General features: G+C 32.1%; 1 protein-coding gene and 1 pseudogene across 5 annotated transcripts; one reads left to right on the top strand and one right to left on the bottom strand.

The window, feature by feature from the left end:
- Nucleotides 1-2725: 2725 nt before the first annotated feature.
- On the bottom strand, nucleotides 2726-4130 carry LOC126552256 (uncharacterized; annotated as a pseudogene).
- Nucleotides 4131-13730: 9600 nt separating this feature from the next.
- LOC126552210 (zinc finger MYM-type protein 1-like) lies at nucleotides 13731-18700 on the top strand. 5 transcript variants are annotated; one of them, XM_050206906.1, is made up of 5 exons: nucleotides 13731-14559; nucleotides 14769-14885; nucleotides 15195-15311; nucleotides 15621-15737; nucleotides 16017-18698. In XM_050206906.1, exons 1-5 carry the CDS (start codon nucleotides 14373-14375, stop codon nucleotides 18437-18439), a joined length of 2961 nt encoding a protein of 986 aa, XP_050062863.1. In that variant the 5' UTR covers nucleotides 13731-14372; the 3' UTR covers nucleotides 18440-18698. The 5 variants fall into 5 exon arrangements, with proteins under 5 accessions (XP_050062863.1, XP_050062864.1, XP_050062865.1 ...); XM_050206907.1 differs by lacking the exon at nucleotides 15621-15737 and having other exon boundaries at nucleotides 16017-18700; XM_050206908.1 differs by lacking the exon at nucleotides 14769-14885 and having other exon boundaries at nucleotides 16017-18699.
- The last annotated feature ends 486 nt before the right edge of the window (nucleotides 18701-19186 follow it).

Here is a 19186-nt window from a genome sequence, read left to right as displayed (position 1 = left end):
CCCGAAGGTGGTTACTGGGTTTGCCGTAATACCACTAATTGTACGTTTTTCACTTTCGTTTATTACAATATCTTTTTTTAATGCGGATATTTTAATGAGGCTCATATCGGCTCCCGTATCCACGAATAATTTTATTGTGGTAGGTTCAAAACTGGTAGAAATGCACTTAACGTCTTCTCTTTCCATATATGTAATAGTTCTGACATTATTTTCGATTTCGCCTACGGTACGATTTACATTGTTGTTTTTACTAGTCGAAGCTTCGCCCTGCTCTTTTCTTTTTTTTTCATTATATATTCTCTTACGACATTCACTATTGATGTGATTCTCTTTTTTACAGTAATGACAGACTTTAACTTGATTTACGGAATTTTTGAAATTTTTATTTTCGGTCTGGTTTTTAAGACTTGTTATTTTATGTTCACTAGTTCTACATTCGTTACTATAATGTCCGTATCTACTACAACGGTGACATTGAATTTTACTTTTATCGTTAGATTTCTTTACGTATTTATTTCGATTGTCCGTTTTATATTCAGGTTTTTCATTAAGTTTTTCTTCCTCTTCTGCCAAAAATACGGCTTCCTCAAAAGTGGGTACTTTTGTGGCTTTCAAAATTAGACGGATATCGTATTGAATACCGCAATAAATATGGCTAATGTTTGAGTTTGGATTGTTTCTGAAATTACTTTAACTTCCGCTGTCGTTTTATTTAAAGTTAGCGCGGTGGTTAATTCGTGGAAAATTTTTTCTACTCTGTCCGCGTATTTTTGTATCGATTCTTTTTCATATTGCTTAATTTGGTTAAATTGTTTTTGTAAAAATTGTACGGAATGGGTTTTACCAAAAATAGTAGTTAGATGTGCTTTTAGTTCCTCCCTTGACGTTATTTCCCGATATCTAACTGCGTCACTTGCTTTATCGGTTAACTGAGAAACTATTGCGTCGAGTATCATAGGTTTAATTTTTTCGTCTACATGCTCTAGTACAAATTCGCATCGATTAAAATAACTGGTGAGAAGACTTTCGGATCCCCCTCCAAAACTAGGTATTGCTTTCATAGCGTCCCCGAAGTTAAGTTTGTTTGCCATTTCGATTTCTTCTGGTAATTCAGTAGTATGAAAAGTTTGATTTAAATCGATTAAGTCACTATCGTTTCCCCCTGTAAATGTAGTATCGTCTGTATTGGTGATTTCTCCTGTGTCGTTAGTAGTGACGGATGTACCTAAATTTGAATCTTTTGATTCGTCTAATCCTCCGTACTGCGTACCTTTCCTAGTAGTCATCTACTGGTCATTTATAAAAAGTTCCCTTAGGCTCTCAGATAGACGGTAATAATTGTTCAAATAACTTACAATTTTTTCATATTGTCTGAAATGTCGTTGGGCAGTTGTTCCTTGAAATGCTGGTTGAATGCTCTTAGAATGCTCTTTTGAATGCTGGTTGAATGCCTTTAGAATGCTCTTTGAATGCTGGTTGAATGCTCTTAAAATGCTCCTTTGAATGCTGGTTGAATGCTCCTGAAGTCGATTTGGAACAGTGGTTCGTCCAAGGGTCTCAAACTACTGATTCGGATGTGTTCTTTAGTTGAGAACGGCCAAATATGTTTCGTTTGATATGAAGACCCCACACCTGACACCAAATTTGTAGTGAGTCGGTCTTGGTGAAGATGGCTCAGCACCGGTGGCGCCGAACCTATAACCCAAGAGGGGCGACCGCCCCCCCCTTTTTTGGGTGGGTGGGGTCCGTGGGTACCCAAAAAATTATTTATGTACCTACCTAAGTTATAAATGTATAATTATAAGTAGCAGGAATAATCAAAGGAATAAACAATGATACTGTCTGATAAATAACATACGTAGTGTACTATTTGTTTTAATCTCTTTGGCCTATTCGCAACATTGTAATCAGACTACGGCGACGACTACATTATAAAAAAATAGTAAGTTCCAATAAACTCGTAAGTCGTAGATCTAAAGACCAATCGGCAATCACTGCCATGCGTCATGCGTATGTGGATATTAATATCAGGCTTTGTATAAAATCACAGATATCTATACTATATTGAAATCAGCTGTGTATAATATTGGCTTTAATAAATGTTCAGCCATAGCTACAGACGAGGCCCCATCAATGACTGGTAAAAAAACTGGATTAGTGGGTCTGCTTCGAGAGAATGGTGTTACTTGTCCGACAATACATTGTATCAGGGAGCTTTATGTGAAAAATCAGTCAAGCAGGATCAAGTTTTTCAGACCGTGATTAAAATTATAAATATGATTAGAGGTGGAAATCGATCCCTTTTACACAGGCAACTTAGGCAGTTTTTAGTGGACACAGAGGCTGAGTATGGAGACTTGCTAATGTACAACCATGTAAGGTGGCTGAGTGCAGGAAAGTGCATGGAACGATTTTTTGCCATAAGAAAGGAAATCCCTCCATTTCTTAATAAATACGTTTCATCCGATACAACTGAACTGAAAGAGAAGTTTCAGGATCCAGATTTTGGATATATGTCAATTTACCGTAGCTAAATTCATCGCGCGTCAAATGATCACGGTCAATTCATCGCATGTTAATTTATCGTGGTCGCAATTAATCGCACGTCAATTTATCGCCAAATTTTATTATAAATTTATAATATTTTATTATTTAAATAATCACAAAAACATTAATCACAATAAATATTGTTTGTCGTTTACATAATATACATTATTTACAAAATTTACAATTGCAATTGAAAATTATGAGCTATTCCTTGTAAATAGTCGTCGAGAGATCTATTTTCAAAATCATAGCATATTTGCTTTAGACGTTGAGCTTTATCTTGATACTTTTTTTTTGCTGGTGGACATTCTCCAGTTATATATTGTTCGATTTTTATTTTATTAGTGTTTTCCTCTTTTTTCAATGCTAATATAAATGTCCATATACTTGGATGACATTGATTTAAGATCGATGTAAAACAATTGTGCCATCCTTCAACAGCATTATTTGTTCTTGGTAAATCTTCAGAAACCAACGAATAGCAGTTCCAAATCGAAATTTTAAAAGTAGGCAATCGCCTTTTTTTTCGCCTGTCGGTACGTCCTATCCAAGTATCGTCAAAATAATTAAGAATTGGTGATAGTAGTTCGTCATTTTCAATAAAGTATTTAGTGTCCAACAATTTTTCATAAGACTCAATAACCTTATTTTCTGGTACATAAGCTAAGCTTGGTAGTTTACGAATCTGTAGCGCAATAGTTACGTCATCTATATATTTTTTTTGGAGGCCTGCGGCTTGAATTTGTCACCAAATACATTGCGACAAATGAAAGAAACAACCTTTTAGTTTTGCTTCAGGAAATTCAGAAGTTATTGCATTCATTGCATCTTTTTCAAAGTCGACCATAATTGTCTTAGGACTTAGATCAGGCTCAATTGTTTTTAGTGCTTGAAACATACGTTTATAGGTGTTTTCTTTTTTATTTGGCAATAAGATGTAAACAGACGGTAACACATTAGAATACTGAACAGCGTGAATTGTATATAATTGATAAAATAATGATGGTGCACTAGAAAATGTGCCATCACAAAACCAATTGTCGCATTGTGTCATAAGATACAATAAACGTGTTGTTGAAAAAATTAAAATTCGTTCAGTATTAATACCACTATCATATTGCAAAAAAAGATTTCCATCTATGGTTTTTGTCATTTCATCGGGTATGATAAAATTTAAGTCTGTCGGGTTGTTGGGCAACTGTAATTTTTGCTTACGTACACGTTGAATAGTACGTTTAAGTATATTTATATTAGGTAACTGCCCAGACGATTCAATAGGAATTTGATTAAGTGCTGAACCTATTACCGATTGTGTACTCATATCACTATTATTACTGGCTATATCTTTTAGTTTATTAAGTGTTTTTTTTACCTGAATTTCTGATGAATTTGGAACTTGATTATGGTCAGTGTCTTTTAATATTTTCCCTTCGCTTAAGTGAAGTCGTCCGCGACATTTATTTTTATAGTACTGATTACATTTCCATATGGATTTCGTGTCATTTTATTTTTCTTTTAAAAAAATGTGGCCATCGTAGCAAAGCAATCCTTCCCTTTCTCAGTTTTAGCATTTGAAAAGTCATAATAGAATAATTTATATATAATAAAAATTAGCGTACTCGATAAATACACGACGGGTAAAATGACGATTTGACAGTTGTCATAAGACTGAGGCTAGCATTAGCAGAGATCATTAGAGTTCAAAAACCTTAAAAACGATAACACGCGATAAATTGTCGCGCGATTTATTTATAACGCGATAAATTGACGTTGCGATAAAATGACCACGATGAATTGATGCACGATGCATTTAGCCGCGATGAAATGACGTGACACCCAGAATTCTTAAGACAGTTAGCTTTTATAACAGATCTGACTTATCACCTTAACAGTTTAAACTTGAGTCTTTAAGGAAGAAACCAGACGGTTTCAGATTTGGTCGGAATAATAAACGGATTCCGGAATAAGCTAAACGTGTTTAAACATGCTTTGGAAAAGAACAACCTAACACCCTAGCTGCCTGAAACTAGCAGAAGAACCCAACAGTGAGAAAAATATTGACTTTTCATGCTGCAGTTCTCAAATTCAACTAGTTATTAATGAATTCAATACACGATTTAAAGATATTGAAAGTCTCGAAAGCAGTGTACTGCTTTATAATAATCCTCTTGGAGCATTCATTGAAGATCAACCACCTGACTTACAACTTGAGTTATGTGACCTTCAAGCTGACATGTTCCTAATCACCAGACAAGAAAAGGGACCTGAGTTTTTTAAATTGCTGTCTAAGGAGAAATTCCCAAACCTGCGAGATTTTGGACTGAAAATGACATCAATGTTCGGAAGCACATATATATGTGAAAGTGCCTTTTGCTACATGAAATACATTAAAAACCCCAACAGAAGCAACCTTACCGATTCTACCTTACGTCATCTCATGAGACTGTCTACAACTGAACTGGCAGTGGACATTTCTTCATTGGTGGATGAAGCCGATAGACCACAGTCTTCACATTAGATATATTTTCATTATTATTACAATGTTTGTCTTAGTTCTTTAAAAAACTACCTCTACATTTTCTGTATGTATAAAAATTGAGATGTTGAGCAATAAAAGAAATAATACTACTTTTTGTTTTAATTATTTTTATACCTCTCATTTTTTGTTGGTACTTTAATAAAATTAGTGTATGCCCTCAACCAGATCAGAGGTTTAAGTTTTGGCCCTTGAGGCTTGCAAGTTGGACACCCCTGGTTTAAAGGCTAAAGCTAATATACCTGTTACGACTAGGACTGTAATACGAAAGTAAAAACAATAATCTTTTGTTTTAATTTAAGTTTTCCGTTTTTTTTATAAGAATAATTGTTTTTAGGACACTGTAAAGAGCCTAATGGCCGATTGCGACATCATAACTGTTTCGGACGAAGACGACTCGCCGACTGTCCCTTCTATGGGTCTAGTCTTGGTCGGGGGGATGGGCGCACTCGTCTTATCTTTATTTTTATATATATTATATTAAAAAACGACGATCGTCGATCGCGATCGACCATACCGCCCGCCTTAAACGATTCTTTAACAAAAAATTAATAATTATAGAATAACAAAATATATCAAAATAACATAATATTATATAAGAGAAACAAACATTTTAAATCATAAAATCATAGAATAACAATTTTTATATAAACTAAATTGCAACATAAGTAATTTTAAATATTTATTTTTGATCACATGGAACACAATTACCTTCGAAAGGAAGTGGGCATAGATACCTAATAGCACGACGATATATACCACTGGGGGTCTTTACGGTAGCAACCCTTGGAACACCGTCCCCATTTACATCCACGTGGAGAGCTTGAACAAGACCCAATTTCCACTGAAGAGGTGGGCTGTTATCATCCTTCACGAGGACAATAGAACCGATTTTTATCCTTGGACCCTTATCGACAGACCACCGTTTACGCTCCTGAAGCTGTGTAAGATACTCGCGGCTCCAACGGGACCAGATTTGCTGGGAAACCTGCATGACTCTGCGCCATCTAGTTAATCGATTGGTTGGTAGGTACTAATGATACATCAGTTTCGGGTAAAGCGGTTAAAGCGTCGCCAATAAGGAAATGACCAGGAGTTAAAGGAGTGAGATCCGAGGGATCGAAAGATAAAAGAACCAAAGGTCGTGAATTTAAGCATGCCTCCACTCGTATTAAAATAATATTAAGTTTTCTCGTATGTGAAGTTTGCGTTGCCTAAGTGCGAAATAGATGATGTTTAATGGATTTATTGCAGACTCCCAATAATCCACCGAAGTGAGGGGAGCGAGGTGGTATAAAGTGCCAGCGGATACCTGATTCAGATAATACATTCTGCTATTTTGATTGGTATTCTTCGGTATGAATCAAGTTGCTTAACTCTTGAAGTTGACGATTTGCTCCAACAAAGTTTTTTGCGTTGTCTGAATAAATATCCGTGCATTTTCCTCTTCGATCGCAAAATCTTTTTAATGCACTTATAAACGATGCACTTGTTAAATCCCCAACCAGTTCAATGTGCACTGCTTTCGTTACAAAACAGATAAATACACAAATATATCCCTTGCTGAGAGCCGCGTTTCACCTTAGGCTTGTTTTTATCATTAACGGCCCCGCGAAATCGACACCACAGACCGAAAAAGGACGACTTGATTCGATTACCCATGGTAGGTTACCCATTATCGGTTGGAAAATTGTAGGCTTAAGACGAAAACATCTCATGCACTTGGATAAAACTTTGGGCTCTATATTTCGGCCATTTATGGGTAGTAAATGAAGAATTGGACTATTTGGAGGAACAAGCATCGGATTTTTTTGAAATTTATCGAGCTGACTCGCGTTCTTTAGACGTCCTCCAACTCTGAGAATGTTGTTTTTATCAAGGAAAGGACGCAACCGAAAGATATTACTTTTCAGAGAACATCGTCCGTTTTTTTTTAAGTCAGAAATTTCGCTAGACCAATTTTCATCTTGAACAAATCGAATAACGCTATTGATCGCAGTATTTAAATCATAGGGAAGCAGAGGACCCGTTTTTTTGTCTTTAGGATGAGCAGTGTTATAAATAAATCGTAAACATAAAGCTACTATACGTAAAAGCCGACTCCAAGTTGAATAATGAGATAAAAATGTTAGTTTTGGTTCTTCAGACGTAAGCAAACAAATTGTTCGACGTTCTTCAATTGTATTAAAGTCGATTTGTTTTTTATTTGTATGTGGCCATTTGGATGAATCCCATTGAAGACAATTAGGACCTTCCCACCAAAAATTATGGTTTAATATTATTTGAGGTTCTCGTCCACGAGAAATAATATCAGCCGGGTTGTCTTTGGTGTCTACGTGCGCCCATTCGGATGTCGATGTTGTTTCTTGTATTTCGCCAACCCTATGAGCGACAAATGTCTTCCACTGCACCGACGGGGAAGAGATCCAGGCAAGAACTATTGAAGAATCCGTTCAGAATGTTCTTTGACTGATATTCATTTTTAGTTTTGTAATTATTTTGTCAGCTAAACGTGCCAAAAGGACAGCTCCGCATAATTCCAGGCGTGGTAACGAGATCGATTTTAGGTGCGCCACGCGTGATTTAGCGCAAATTAAACGAGAGCTACGTTTGCCTTCATTGTTTAATGTTACGAGATACAAACAAGTGCCAAACGCTTCAATCGACGCGTCCGAAAATCCATGCATTTGGACATCTACAATTTGCCCAGGAATTACGATACATCGCGGTATAAATAAATTGTTTAATAATAATAAGCTTTCACGAAAGTTGTACCAATCCAACATCGTCTCTTCTGGCAATGTTTAATCCCATCCGATGCCCATCGCCCATAAACGTTGCATTTTTATTTTTGCTTTAATAACTACAGGACTTATTAGACCTAGCGGGTCAAAAATAGTCGCTATTTCTGATAATATTGACGTTTGGTTACAATAGTTTTCTTTCGGAAAGTTTTACTTTATACTTAAAAATGTCACCTGACGGATCCCATCGAAGACCTAAAATTTTGGCTGAATTTTCGGATAAGTCCAAGATTAATGTCGGATCGTTTTCTTTGTTTGCAAGACCGGTAAGAAGTGCGGGATCACAAGCTGTCCATTTCCTAAGTTCGAATCCACCCTTTAGTAACACTTCTATGATATCGTCCCGTAATTTTATTGCCTCCTGTAAAGACTCGGCACCACCCAGGTAATCATCCATGTAAAAGTCTTGTTTAATCGCGTTGCAAGCGTCTGGATACACATTTGATTCTTCGTCTGCTAAACGATGTAGACACGCGGTCGCAAGAAACGATGCAGGAACTGTGCCGTATGTTATTGTATTTAACTGGAATCGATGCAGTTCTTGATCGGGGTTTGGTCTCCAAACTATTTGCTGAAAGGTTCTGTGATTTGGAGAGACCCATATTCGACGGTGCATCTTGGAGATATCAGCAGTCATTGCATATCTATGTTTACGAAAACGAGTTAATAAATTTATAAGATCCTCCTGAATGCAGGGGCCCTTTAGCAAGACATCATTTAAACTGACTCCCGATGTGGTCTTGCATGATGCATCGAATACTACTCTTGATTTAGTAGTTACGCTGTCCTCTCTCCAAACCGCGTGATGAGGTAAATAATAACTTTCTTTGATGATTGAATTTGAACACGGCTTAACTCTAGTCATATGTTCCAAATCTTCATATTCTTTCATAAATTTCGAGTACTCAATTTTGAGTTGAGGGCTGGATAATAATCTTTTTTCAAGACCGTGGAAACGCCACGTAGCTGTTGACTTAGAATCACCTAATTTTGATGCTTTGTCTCGAAATGGCAGCTGAACAACAAACCTGCCTTTTTCATCTCGTTGCACAGTATTTTCAAAATGTTTATGGCATGCCTTTTCTTCCAATGTGAACACTGTCTTTGAAACAATTTCTTCTGTGCGCCAAATTTTTGAAACTTGTTCCTCGAGCTTCGATAAATTTGTACATAATGCGACGGTTGAAGTTTACTGATATCTTCACGTGCTACTGTTGATCCAGCTACAATCCAACCAATTGTGTTTTCTTGCATAATTAAATTGGATTGAGGAAGCTTAAACTGATTTGCACGTAATAAATCATAAAATACTTCCGAACCTAAAATAGCGTCGATTTTTTGTGGTTCACTATAATACGGATCAGCTAATTTAAATTCAGCCGGAATTTGAAATCTAGATACGTTGATTTTAGATAACGGAATGTTCCCAGTTAAGCGTGGTAATATGTAAAAATCGATATTTACTTTGTAGTTGGACACACGTGATTCAATATTAGCCGATGCTACATACGATGCATTATGGGCTGATTCGTTTATACCAATTATTGTACACGAAACGCGTTTTTATTTAATTTTAACGTTTGAGATATAGATTCAGAAACTAAAGTTACTTTGAGATCTCGAGTCTAGTAATACACGACATACTGTTGATTCCCCACGCGCGTTTCTCATGATTACAACTGCAGTTGATAATAAAATTTGTTTATTTGAACTTTGTTGGGATGAATGAGCACTAATAGATTCGAGATTGTATGAGTTTTTTTTCCTTTGACTCGTTCGGGACAGTATTTGTTATTCGGGACGACGTTGCATTTTCGGAACCGCCCGCCGTGCTCAATTTAGACTTAGGTAAATGTAGCAAACTATTATGCACTTTCATGCATTTAGCACATCGCCGTGAAGTACATTTTTCACCGATGTGATTTCGAAGACAGATTTTACAAAGCTTTAATTCGCTTATTCGTTAGTAGTATACATTTGTATGTTCTGCGCACTTTTGACTGCGGAGATTGCAAATTTTTAAGGGGGATTTTTCCCCTCAAACTTTTTTTTTCTCCGCTCTACCAGACTGCGGTGATTTTAAAATTTTTAGGTGGATTTTCCCCCTCAAACTTTTTTTTCTCCGCTGTACCAGTAAAAAAACACTGATTTTCAAAAACCATAATGTATGTTCTGCGCACTTTTGACTGCGGAGATTGTAAAATTTTAAGGGGATTTTCCCCCTCAAACTTTTTTTTTCTCCGCTGTACTAGTAAAAAACACTGATTCTCAAAAACCATAATGTATGTTCTGCGCACTTTTGACTGCGGAGATTTTTAAAATTTAAGATATAGTTTCCGCCTTTAACCAATTATTTTTTCCCCTAATACACTAAAGTTTAAACAGTGTATACACACTTCAACACTATTTATTTCCCTTGTAAGTTAACATTCAGGTTACACAATAATTTCATTTTTTTTTTTTTAATAAATTATAGATAAAAGTCGTTTTATTGAATTCATTTCAGTTCAGACAGTTCAGTTAATATTCAACCATCGTTCAATCAGGTTCTGTTAGTTTAATCAAGTTTAATTCATTTAAGTTTTTTTATTTTTTTTTTTATAAAAAATGAATTTTCAACAAATTAACAACAGTTTTTGTTCACTTGTTTCGTTAGTACGAAACAATGCATATCCTACATATCCAGAATTCACTACATTTATATCAAGATTGAAAACATTCAATTTATTTCCGTTGACTTCATCTCAAGATAAATACTCATTAGCTGAAAGCGGTTTTATATATTCAGGGAAAAAGATATTGTTGAATGTTTTTGCTGCGGTATTATATTGCATCGTTGGAAAAAGAAGATAATCCATGGATTGAACATTCAAGATGGAATCCGAAATGTGTTTTTTGTATTATTATCAAAAGGAAATCAGTTTGTTGAAAATGTAGTAAAAAAATATGTAAGATTATCGATATTTTGATTGTGATTGTGGATCAAGGTCATATGTACTGTTGTTTAGTTCATTTAACTTTCTATATTCAATAAAAAAAATCTGAATTTAATAACTTAAATGTGTTAATAACTTATTTATACCTCGTGAACGTATAGCCTAGTAGGATAACGCGTCTAATTTAAATTTAATGTTAATGATTTTTAAAAAAATTTTTCAGGTTCTATCGAATTAGGTAGGTAAGTCACCAGCAGTCACTTACCATGGCCGGTATGGAAGACACTAAATAGATTACGAACGGAAACTGGAAGGACAGCGAGTAATATGAAAAAATGGGGATTGAAAGATGATGGGAAATGTGAATGTGGTGGAGAGCAGGATGCGGACCATCTGTTTGTATGCCCACAATTACCGAATAAGTGTAGAAAGGAAGACTTTTTGACGCATACAATTTCAGACAAAGCAATACAAATTGCGGCTTATTGGGGAGCGAAGGGAATATGAAAACCGATACGACAAGAAGAAGGTAGGTAAGTATAATAACTCTACTGTTTATCCAACTAGACACTATACGTTCACGTTTTTTTTTCTTTTTTTCTTTTTTAACCTTACATTTGTTTAGTATATAACATGTATGAATAAAGAAAACTTGTTAGTTTGAGCTAAGCTGTCTAGTGATCATATTCATATTTCTAGAAAAAAAATACTGTTTACTGTTTTTTTTATTTTATCAATATGAATCCATCAATCGTTGTATCAAAATCTGTGTTCGATTCGTCCTTTTAGTAAGAAAAGTAACCGTTGGACTTATAATTAATAAGCAAATTTCAATTATTATATTATTAGAATGTAAATTAACTAAAAAAGTTGTAACGTTAGATCTTGATCAGTGGTGTGTAAGTTAATGTGCGAAAACAATTTAATACAATTATCGAAAAATTACATACTCGTTGTAAACGTGTTAAGATAGCTGATAATTTTTTCTACTCTGTTAATGTAAACCAATCAACTATAGTTTTATATTCTAATGATAATTATATAACATTATCTCATATTGATCTCATCGTTTGAAACAATTACAACATTGTATTGACTTGTATATTGTTGAAAAACAGAAAAAATTGGAATCATACCAAAAAACGTTTGATACAGCTTATACGTTAATAAGTCTGACGTAAATGGGTTACCATCATCTTGTCAACGAAACGAATTTACAAATCAATATATTCAAAATTATGATTTCAGCTACAGCAATATACAAAGTGAAGATTGTTCATTTATGTACGAGTTATTACAGATTTAGTGATGTAATATAAAAAAAAGTTCTTAATTTATTTTAATTTATCGTTCTTGTAAAAAAAAAAAAAAATGTGAAATTAATACCACTTGTATACTAACTTTCAATATTTTATTTTATTTTTTTTTGTTTTTTATTTTATTTTTATTTTAACCTATAAATGAATTATTATATTTTTTTTTTATCTAAATAATAAAAAATAAATATAAATATAAAAATTTTTTTTATTAAATAAAATTAATCCAACACCATATCCTATACACACATTTTATAAGTTTATTTTTTTTGGTCTGTGTCTGAAAGCTTCTTGTCGGGTGGTCGCATCATTTTGTCGAAAACAGATTGAATGAGCGTAACCATTTCTTTGGCTGTAGTTAAATCATCCGGATGCTGCTCTGTGAGAGATATTTTGAGTGAGCATCAGCATGCTTCCATCTAAAAAGTTAGGTTAGGTTAAATTAAATTTTATTATTAAATATTTCACTTTAGTTAAATATATATATTATTATTATTATTATTATTATTATTATTATTACCTATCTTGCAGAGCAACATTAGCAAATTTAGCACATTTATAATGTGCTATAGTCCAGTTATTATCTACAGCAGTATTCTCTACAGGTGTTAACCGTTAATGAACAATCATCCTTTTTATATTCAAGGTGTTCTCTGCATCGGTTGGTATAGTTGGATCTGTTATTAAATCTATATTTTGTCTGTATAACAAATAGCAGTGCTCTATAAAAAATAATAATTAAATTATTTTTTTTACTTTTTCGTAATATGTTATAAATTATATAACTCACCTTTTTCGTCTTTTTCGATACTGGTTTCTTCTCCGTTTTACAGCTAACCTTTTCGATGTACCTTTTTTTTGAGATGTTGTTGCAATATTATCCTATAATTAAAATAGACGATAAGCTGATGACGGTTTACAAAATAAATTTTCATAAAATATTTAATGTCTTTTAATTAAAATAATTATATATTATATTATAATAAAAAAAAAAAAAATAAAAAATAAATAAATGTTTTTTTTTACTTACTTCGGAAAATACAACCGACTCCTCGTCATCGCTTTTAAATGAGTAGCGGACATTTTTTCAAAATTAAATTAATATTAAAAAAAAAAGTCTAGATTGTAATCTATTGAAGTAAACTGAAATATACTGTATCGATGAGTCTCTTATATATATATTATATATAACCACTTCTACTCCTCCTCTTAAGTCTAAAATAATCAGTTCAGCTAAAACACTAACTAGAATAAAATTTGAAAGGTACGTCTTTCAATTCGAAAAATAGAATGTAATAACAAGTGCAATTTGTATCTAAAAGAATGTAATTGACTTCTCCATTTCAATGTCAGATTTGAACGGTTATATACAATTTAGCAAGGTTACGTAAATTTAGCAAGGTAAGATTAAAATTAAATAATTGGTGATAGTAAACATGAAATAGAAAGTACGTATATTTGGAGACTACGCCCGCCCAAATAGTTTAAATAAAAGCGGTGTGGTAGTATTAAGAATTAGACATACAGCTAGTTCATATGTAGAAATCCTGCATATTACATTACTTCATTCCTGTTGCCCTAAGCTCAGTGGCGTCACGAGGCTATTTTTTTGGGGCAATTGCCCCAAATAATTTTAGATGGGTGGGTGGGTAATTTTGTTAGATCATAACAATATTTTTTAATTTAACTATCATTATTGAATAAGTATACAGAACTACAGAAGTCTAGGATTCTTCAGAGTATATTCGTATGTCGTATCTATTTAGCGTGTAGACGGTGTATTTAGTTTATCACGATACAATTATTATACGATATTTTTAGAAATAGATGGATAATACGTTATTTTAATTTACGTTATCTTAATATAACTACATAATACAATATATTCGTCATATATATGTATGTGTATGTATATATATATATGATAAGCTGACGAGTGACAATGCATTAATATCAAGCTATTTTAAGATGTTAGTGTTGTAAGTGATAGGTAGTATTATATTATTATGTGGGCTAGGAGCTACAACTGTTCTAAAATCAAACATATTTTATTTCTATCTTCAATGTACAAATTTATAACCACATTTCAGTGTGGTGTGTATCTTTTATTGTTTATCCGTTTTTTTCATTCACAGACCACAGTACTGTTCTGTACTGTAACGTCTGTAACTTGTGGTGTTCATACTTTCATAGTGCAGTATTTTTTTAACTTTTTGTAATTTACGTATTCAAAATGTCGGAAAAATTAATTTGCATTTGTGGTAAAAAACGGGAGCAGTTAAATTCTACCAATTGGAAAAGACACTTAGACAATTGCAAGGTACGAAAAACTAAAATGAGTTCAAGACCAATTTCTTCCTTTTTTCCCACACCAAAAAAAATTCGAATGGATACAGGAACAAGTCATTCTTGTTCAGATGGTAAGATTTACTTGAATAAATAATTTGTAACCATTTCAATATATTATAACAGGTAATTATGACAATTTTATTTGCATTTGTATTTATTATAGTTTATTTTATATCAGATATATTGAAGAAATAATGACTGAAGTTTAAAATATATTTAACAATTTTATTATAAATAAAAAAAAAAAACAACTTTTAGAGTATTTCAATTTTGTTATTAGGTATTACAACTGATAATATGATTGATGGCAGTACCACTAAAGAATTAATAGACAATTGTATGGTCACAGCTGAACAAAGTGTTTTGAATGAAGATATGCTATTTAAACCAATTTCATGTAAGTTCAAAATAATTTAATTTTAAATAAACCTAACTATCTTGTATTTATTCTGTTTCATTTTTTTTTTTTTCATCAAATTAAGTATATTAAGCTTTGATTTAATCTAAAATACAATAGTTATGTTTATCTTTTAACTGAATTTAATAATACTTATTACTTAGTAATTATTATTAGGTAACTATTGTATATTATATTATTTTTATTAATTTAAACTTTTTGACATATGAATTATGTTTAAAATATATTTAACGTTTTTATTATAAATAAAAAAAAACAACTTTTAGAGTATTTCAATTTTGTTATTAGGTATTACAACTGATAATATGATTGATGGCAGTACCACTAAAGAATTAATAGACAATTGTATGGTCACAGCTGAACAAAGTGTTTTGAATGAAGATATGCCATTTAAACCAATTTCATGTAAGTTCAAAATAATTTAATTTTAAATAACCTAACTATCTTGTATTTATTCTGTTTCATTTTTTTTTTTTTCATCAAATTAAGTATATTAAGCTTTGATTTAATCTAAAATACAATAGTTATGTTTATCTTTTAACTGAATTTAATAATACTTATTACTTAGTAATTATTATTAGGTAACTATTGTATATTATATTATTTTTATTAATTTAAACTTTTTGACATATGAATTATGTTTAAAATATATTTAACGTTTTTATTATAAATAAAAAAAAAACAACTTTTAGAGTATTTCAATTTTGTTATTAGGTATTACAACTGATAATATGATTGATGGCAGTACCACTAAAGAATTAATAGACAATTGTATGGTCACAGCTGAACAAAGTGTTTTGAATGAAGATATGCCATTTAAACCAATTTCATGTAAGTTCAAAATAATTTAATTTTAAATAAACCTAACTATCTTGTATTTATTCTGTTTCATTTTTTTTTTTTTCATCAAATTAAGTATATTAAGCTTTGATTTAATCTAAAATACAATAGTTATGTTTATCTTTTAACTGATTTTAGTTTTAGCATAATATAAAAATAATAAATCAGGCTAATAACCCCTGTTGTTGAAGCCTTTTTCTTTAAATAAAATAATAATAATAATAACTTTTAGAGTAGTCTTATTGTTAATGTATCTATTTTAATTTTTAGATGATTTGTTGCAAGATAGTTCTACTCTTAGTCAATGTAATGTACATCCAATTTCTGCTTCAAAATATACATTTCCCAACGATCCAGCTATTATTCTAGAAACAAATGTTTCTAGTAATTTGTTGCAATATTTTTTTGAACTTGGACCATGTCAACCAGGAGTACTAGATATGCCCAGTTATCAATTTCCAATAACAAATGGTCGTTCGTTCCACGAAGAATACTATTTTAAAAAACTTCCTGATGGAAAAAATATTAGACGTCAATGGCTAGCATATTCACAATTCAATGATAAAATATACTGTTTTTCTTGTATGCTTTTTGGTTTAGTAAAAGCCAAACAAAATAAATTAGTTTCAACTGGCACTCGAGATTGGAAACATATTACTTCAAGAATGTTGAACCATGAATCTTCAAAAGAACATTTAGAGTCTGAAATCAGTCGAAGTCAGTATTCGAATAATAATCGTTTGGATGTCAGCTTCAGATTAACAACAAATAACCAAATTGCAGAAAACAGAGAAATAGTTAGAGTTATATTTGAAATTCTATTGTATCTAGGAAAACAAAACATAGCATTTCGTGGGCATGATGAAAGCTTAACATCAAAGAATCGGGGTAACTTCTTGTCACTTATTAAGGTTTTATCAAAATACCATGCACCTTTGGCTATTCACTTAAACAAAATTGAAAAATCATCAAAACAAAATAGAATAACATTTCTTTCTGGTCAAACGCAAAATGTTATGCTTCAAATAATGAGTAATTCTATAAGATCAGTCATATTAAAAAAAGTCAAGGATGCTAGAATGTTTGCAGTTATTATAGATACAACAACTGATATTTCCAAAATGGAACAATTTACATTTGTTGTAAGGTTTGTGAACGATGAAGGAATTGTAGAAGAAAGGCTTATCGCACTAGAAGTAGCAACGGATGCAACAGGTCATGGTATGTTTCAACTATTTTGTAAGATTTGTGAAAAACATGGATTAGATTGGAAAAATAATTTATATGCCCAAGCATATGATGGAGCTGCATCGATGCAAGGGCAATATTCTGGGTTAAGAACACTTATACAACAACAATGTCCCCGTGCTAAATATATTTGGTGTTGCGCTCATGTTATAAATTTGGTAATAGTAGATATGTGTGATTCATGTTTGGATACGCGCAATTTTTTTGGGGAAATTCAAGCATTGGTTGAGTATTTTGGAGCAAGAAAACGCACAGCTTGTTTTATTAATCATCAAAAACTGCTATATCCTGGTCAAGTATGCCGAAGATTGAAATTTCTATCTTCTACACGTTGGACTTCACACGATAGAGCTATAGACGTCATTTATGAAAAATATACTGCTATTGTTGAAAGTTTGGAGGAGTTAACATTATCAACTGACCGTTCTACTTCATCTCAAGCTATTAGCCAACTTAAAAATGTAACTTCCTACAAATTCATTTTAATGATGAAATTTATGAAAAATATATTTAAAATAACAACTCCAGTTTCAGTATACATGCAGTCTCCTAAATTAGATTTCATTGAAGCAATGCATTTAGTCGATTCAGCTCAAAAACGAATTGAGCAATTAAGAAACGATTGCAAATACAATGAATTAATTGACGAAGTTAAACAGTTTGCAATACATGAAAAGCTTGAGGAAGAAGATTTCCAGGTTGTCAGAATTCGAAGAAAAAAAAGAATGGATGGAGAAAATTTGCATGACGAAATTAGCGAAGTTGCCAACACACCATCTTCATTATTTAAATCTCAAGTTTACTTTTTTGTATTAGACACAGTTAGTACTGTTTTGAACTCCAGATACTCTCAAGCACGAGAAGTATTAAAGGATTTTAGTCTTTTATCTGTAGAAAGAATTAAACTATTTAGTTCACAACAGGATTTTCCTCGGGATAGTTTTGATGCTTTAAAATGTTGGATTTCAGAATTAAATATAGAATCCCTTCGAACCGAATATTCAGCATTCTGTAATGCTTATTCTTCATTAACAGCTGGTTTAAATCTTGGAGATACATTACATGATACCCAAAATTCTGACGATGACTGGTCTGATAATGAAAATCATGATGAAGAAGAACCTACTACTTCAAAAAGCAACAAAGAAAATGCAGCGTCTATGTTACAACTGTTGGCAAAATTTAATCTATCTTCAGCCTTTCCAAATTTATACTTGGCTTATAAAGCATTATATACAATTCCTGTAACATCTGCTGCTGCAGAACGCTCATTTTCCAAAGTTAAGATTATTAAGTCTCGGTTAAGATCCACAATGACCCAATCAAGATTAGAAAGTCTTCTTTTACTAAACTGTGAAACTGATATAAACATAGATTTAAATCAAGCTATAAATGAATTAGCTACATCATCAACCTTAATGAAAAAACTATTATTATATTCATAAACTCATTGGTCATAAATATTATATTTTGATATATTATAATTGTAGATTTATTTTTTTATTTTACTTGTTACTTTTAAATGTATTAAAATAATAAAATTTACTAAACTGCTAATGGTAAATTAGTATGGACTCATAATAGAAAAGGTACGGTAATAAACTATTAAATTTATATTAATTTATTTTGTAAAATGATAACAATATTGAATATTATTATGTATTGTTTTTAATATTTAATGTATGGGTATATTATCAGTTTTTTATGGGTGGGTGGGTGGGTAATGTCAATGTTTGCCCTTGTAAAGAAAATGTTCGTGACGCCACTGCCTAAGCTGATATTAGTTGGTTAGATTTAGAATAATAAATATTAATATATTAAATAATTGGATTACGAACATAGTTTTAATAATCGTTTATATATATATATATATATTTAAAAAAAAATATGTATTTAAATAATTGGTTATAGTAAAATATGAAATAGAAACGTATAGTCGAATTTCCTGTTTACCATGACACGCACGTATATTTTTGGGGGACTACTCCCAAATAGTCTCCTTATATAATAAAGCGTGAAGAAGTTCGTTTCCTTATAAAAAGAATGCGCCTCGGTCGCCGTTTTCATGCTCCATGGCCCGCCGCCGTCGTTATCGAAAACGGACGGTTCTCCAACGCCGCCGTCTCGATAACGCGTTTTTCTTACGTTAGGTTCGATTATTACGCGGGTTTTCGACGATTTTTTTTTTTTTT

Source organism: Aphis gossypii, chromosome X (assembly GCF_020184175.1).
Source record: "Aphis gossypii isolate Hap1 chromosome X, ASM2018417v2, whole genome shotgun sequence".
Taxonomy (NCBI): domain Eukaryota; kingdom Metazoa; phylum Arthropoda; class Insecta; order Hemiptera; family Aphididae; genus Aphis; species Aphis gossypii.
The sequence above is the reverse complement of the archived record's forward strand: the minus strand, read 5'-3'. Positions and strand labels throughout refer to the sequence as shown.

Coding starts and splice junctions, on each gene's coding strand:
- LOC126552210 (XM_050206906.1), top strand. CDS start 14,373: ATGTCGGAAAAATTAATTTGCATTTGTGGTAAAAAACGGGAGCAGTTA. Junction 14,560..14,768: donor AAGTCATTCTTGTTCAGATG/GTAAGATTTACT, acceptor TTTTGTTATTAG/GTATTACAACTGATAATATG. Junction 15,738..16,016: donor GCCATTTAAACCAATTTCAT/GTAAGTTCAAAA, acceptor TTTAATTTTTAG/ATGATTTGTTGCAAGATAGT.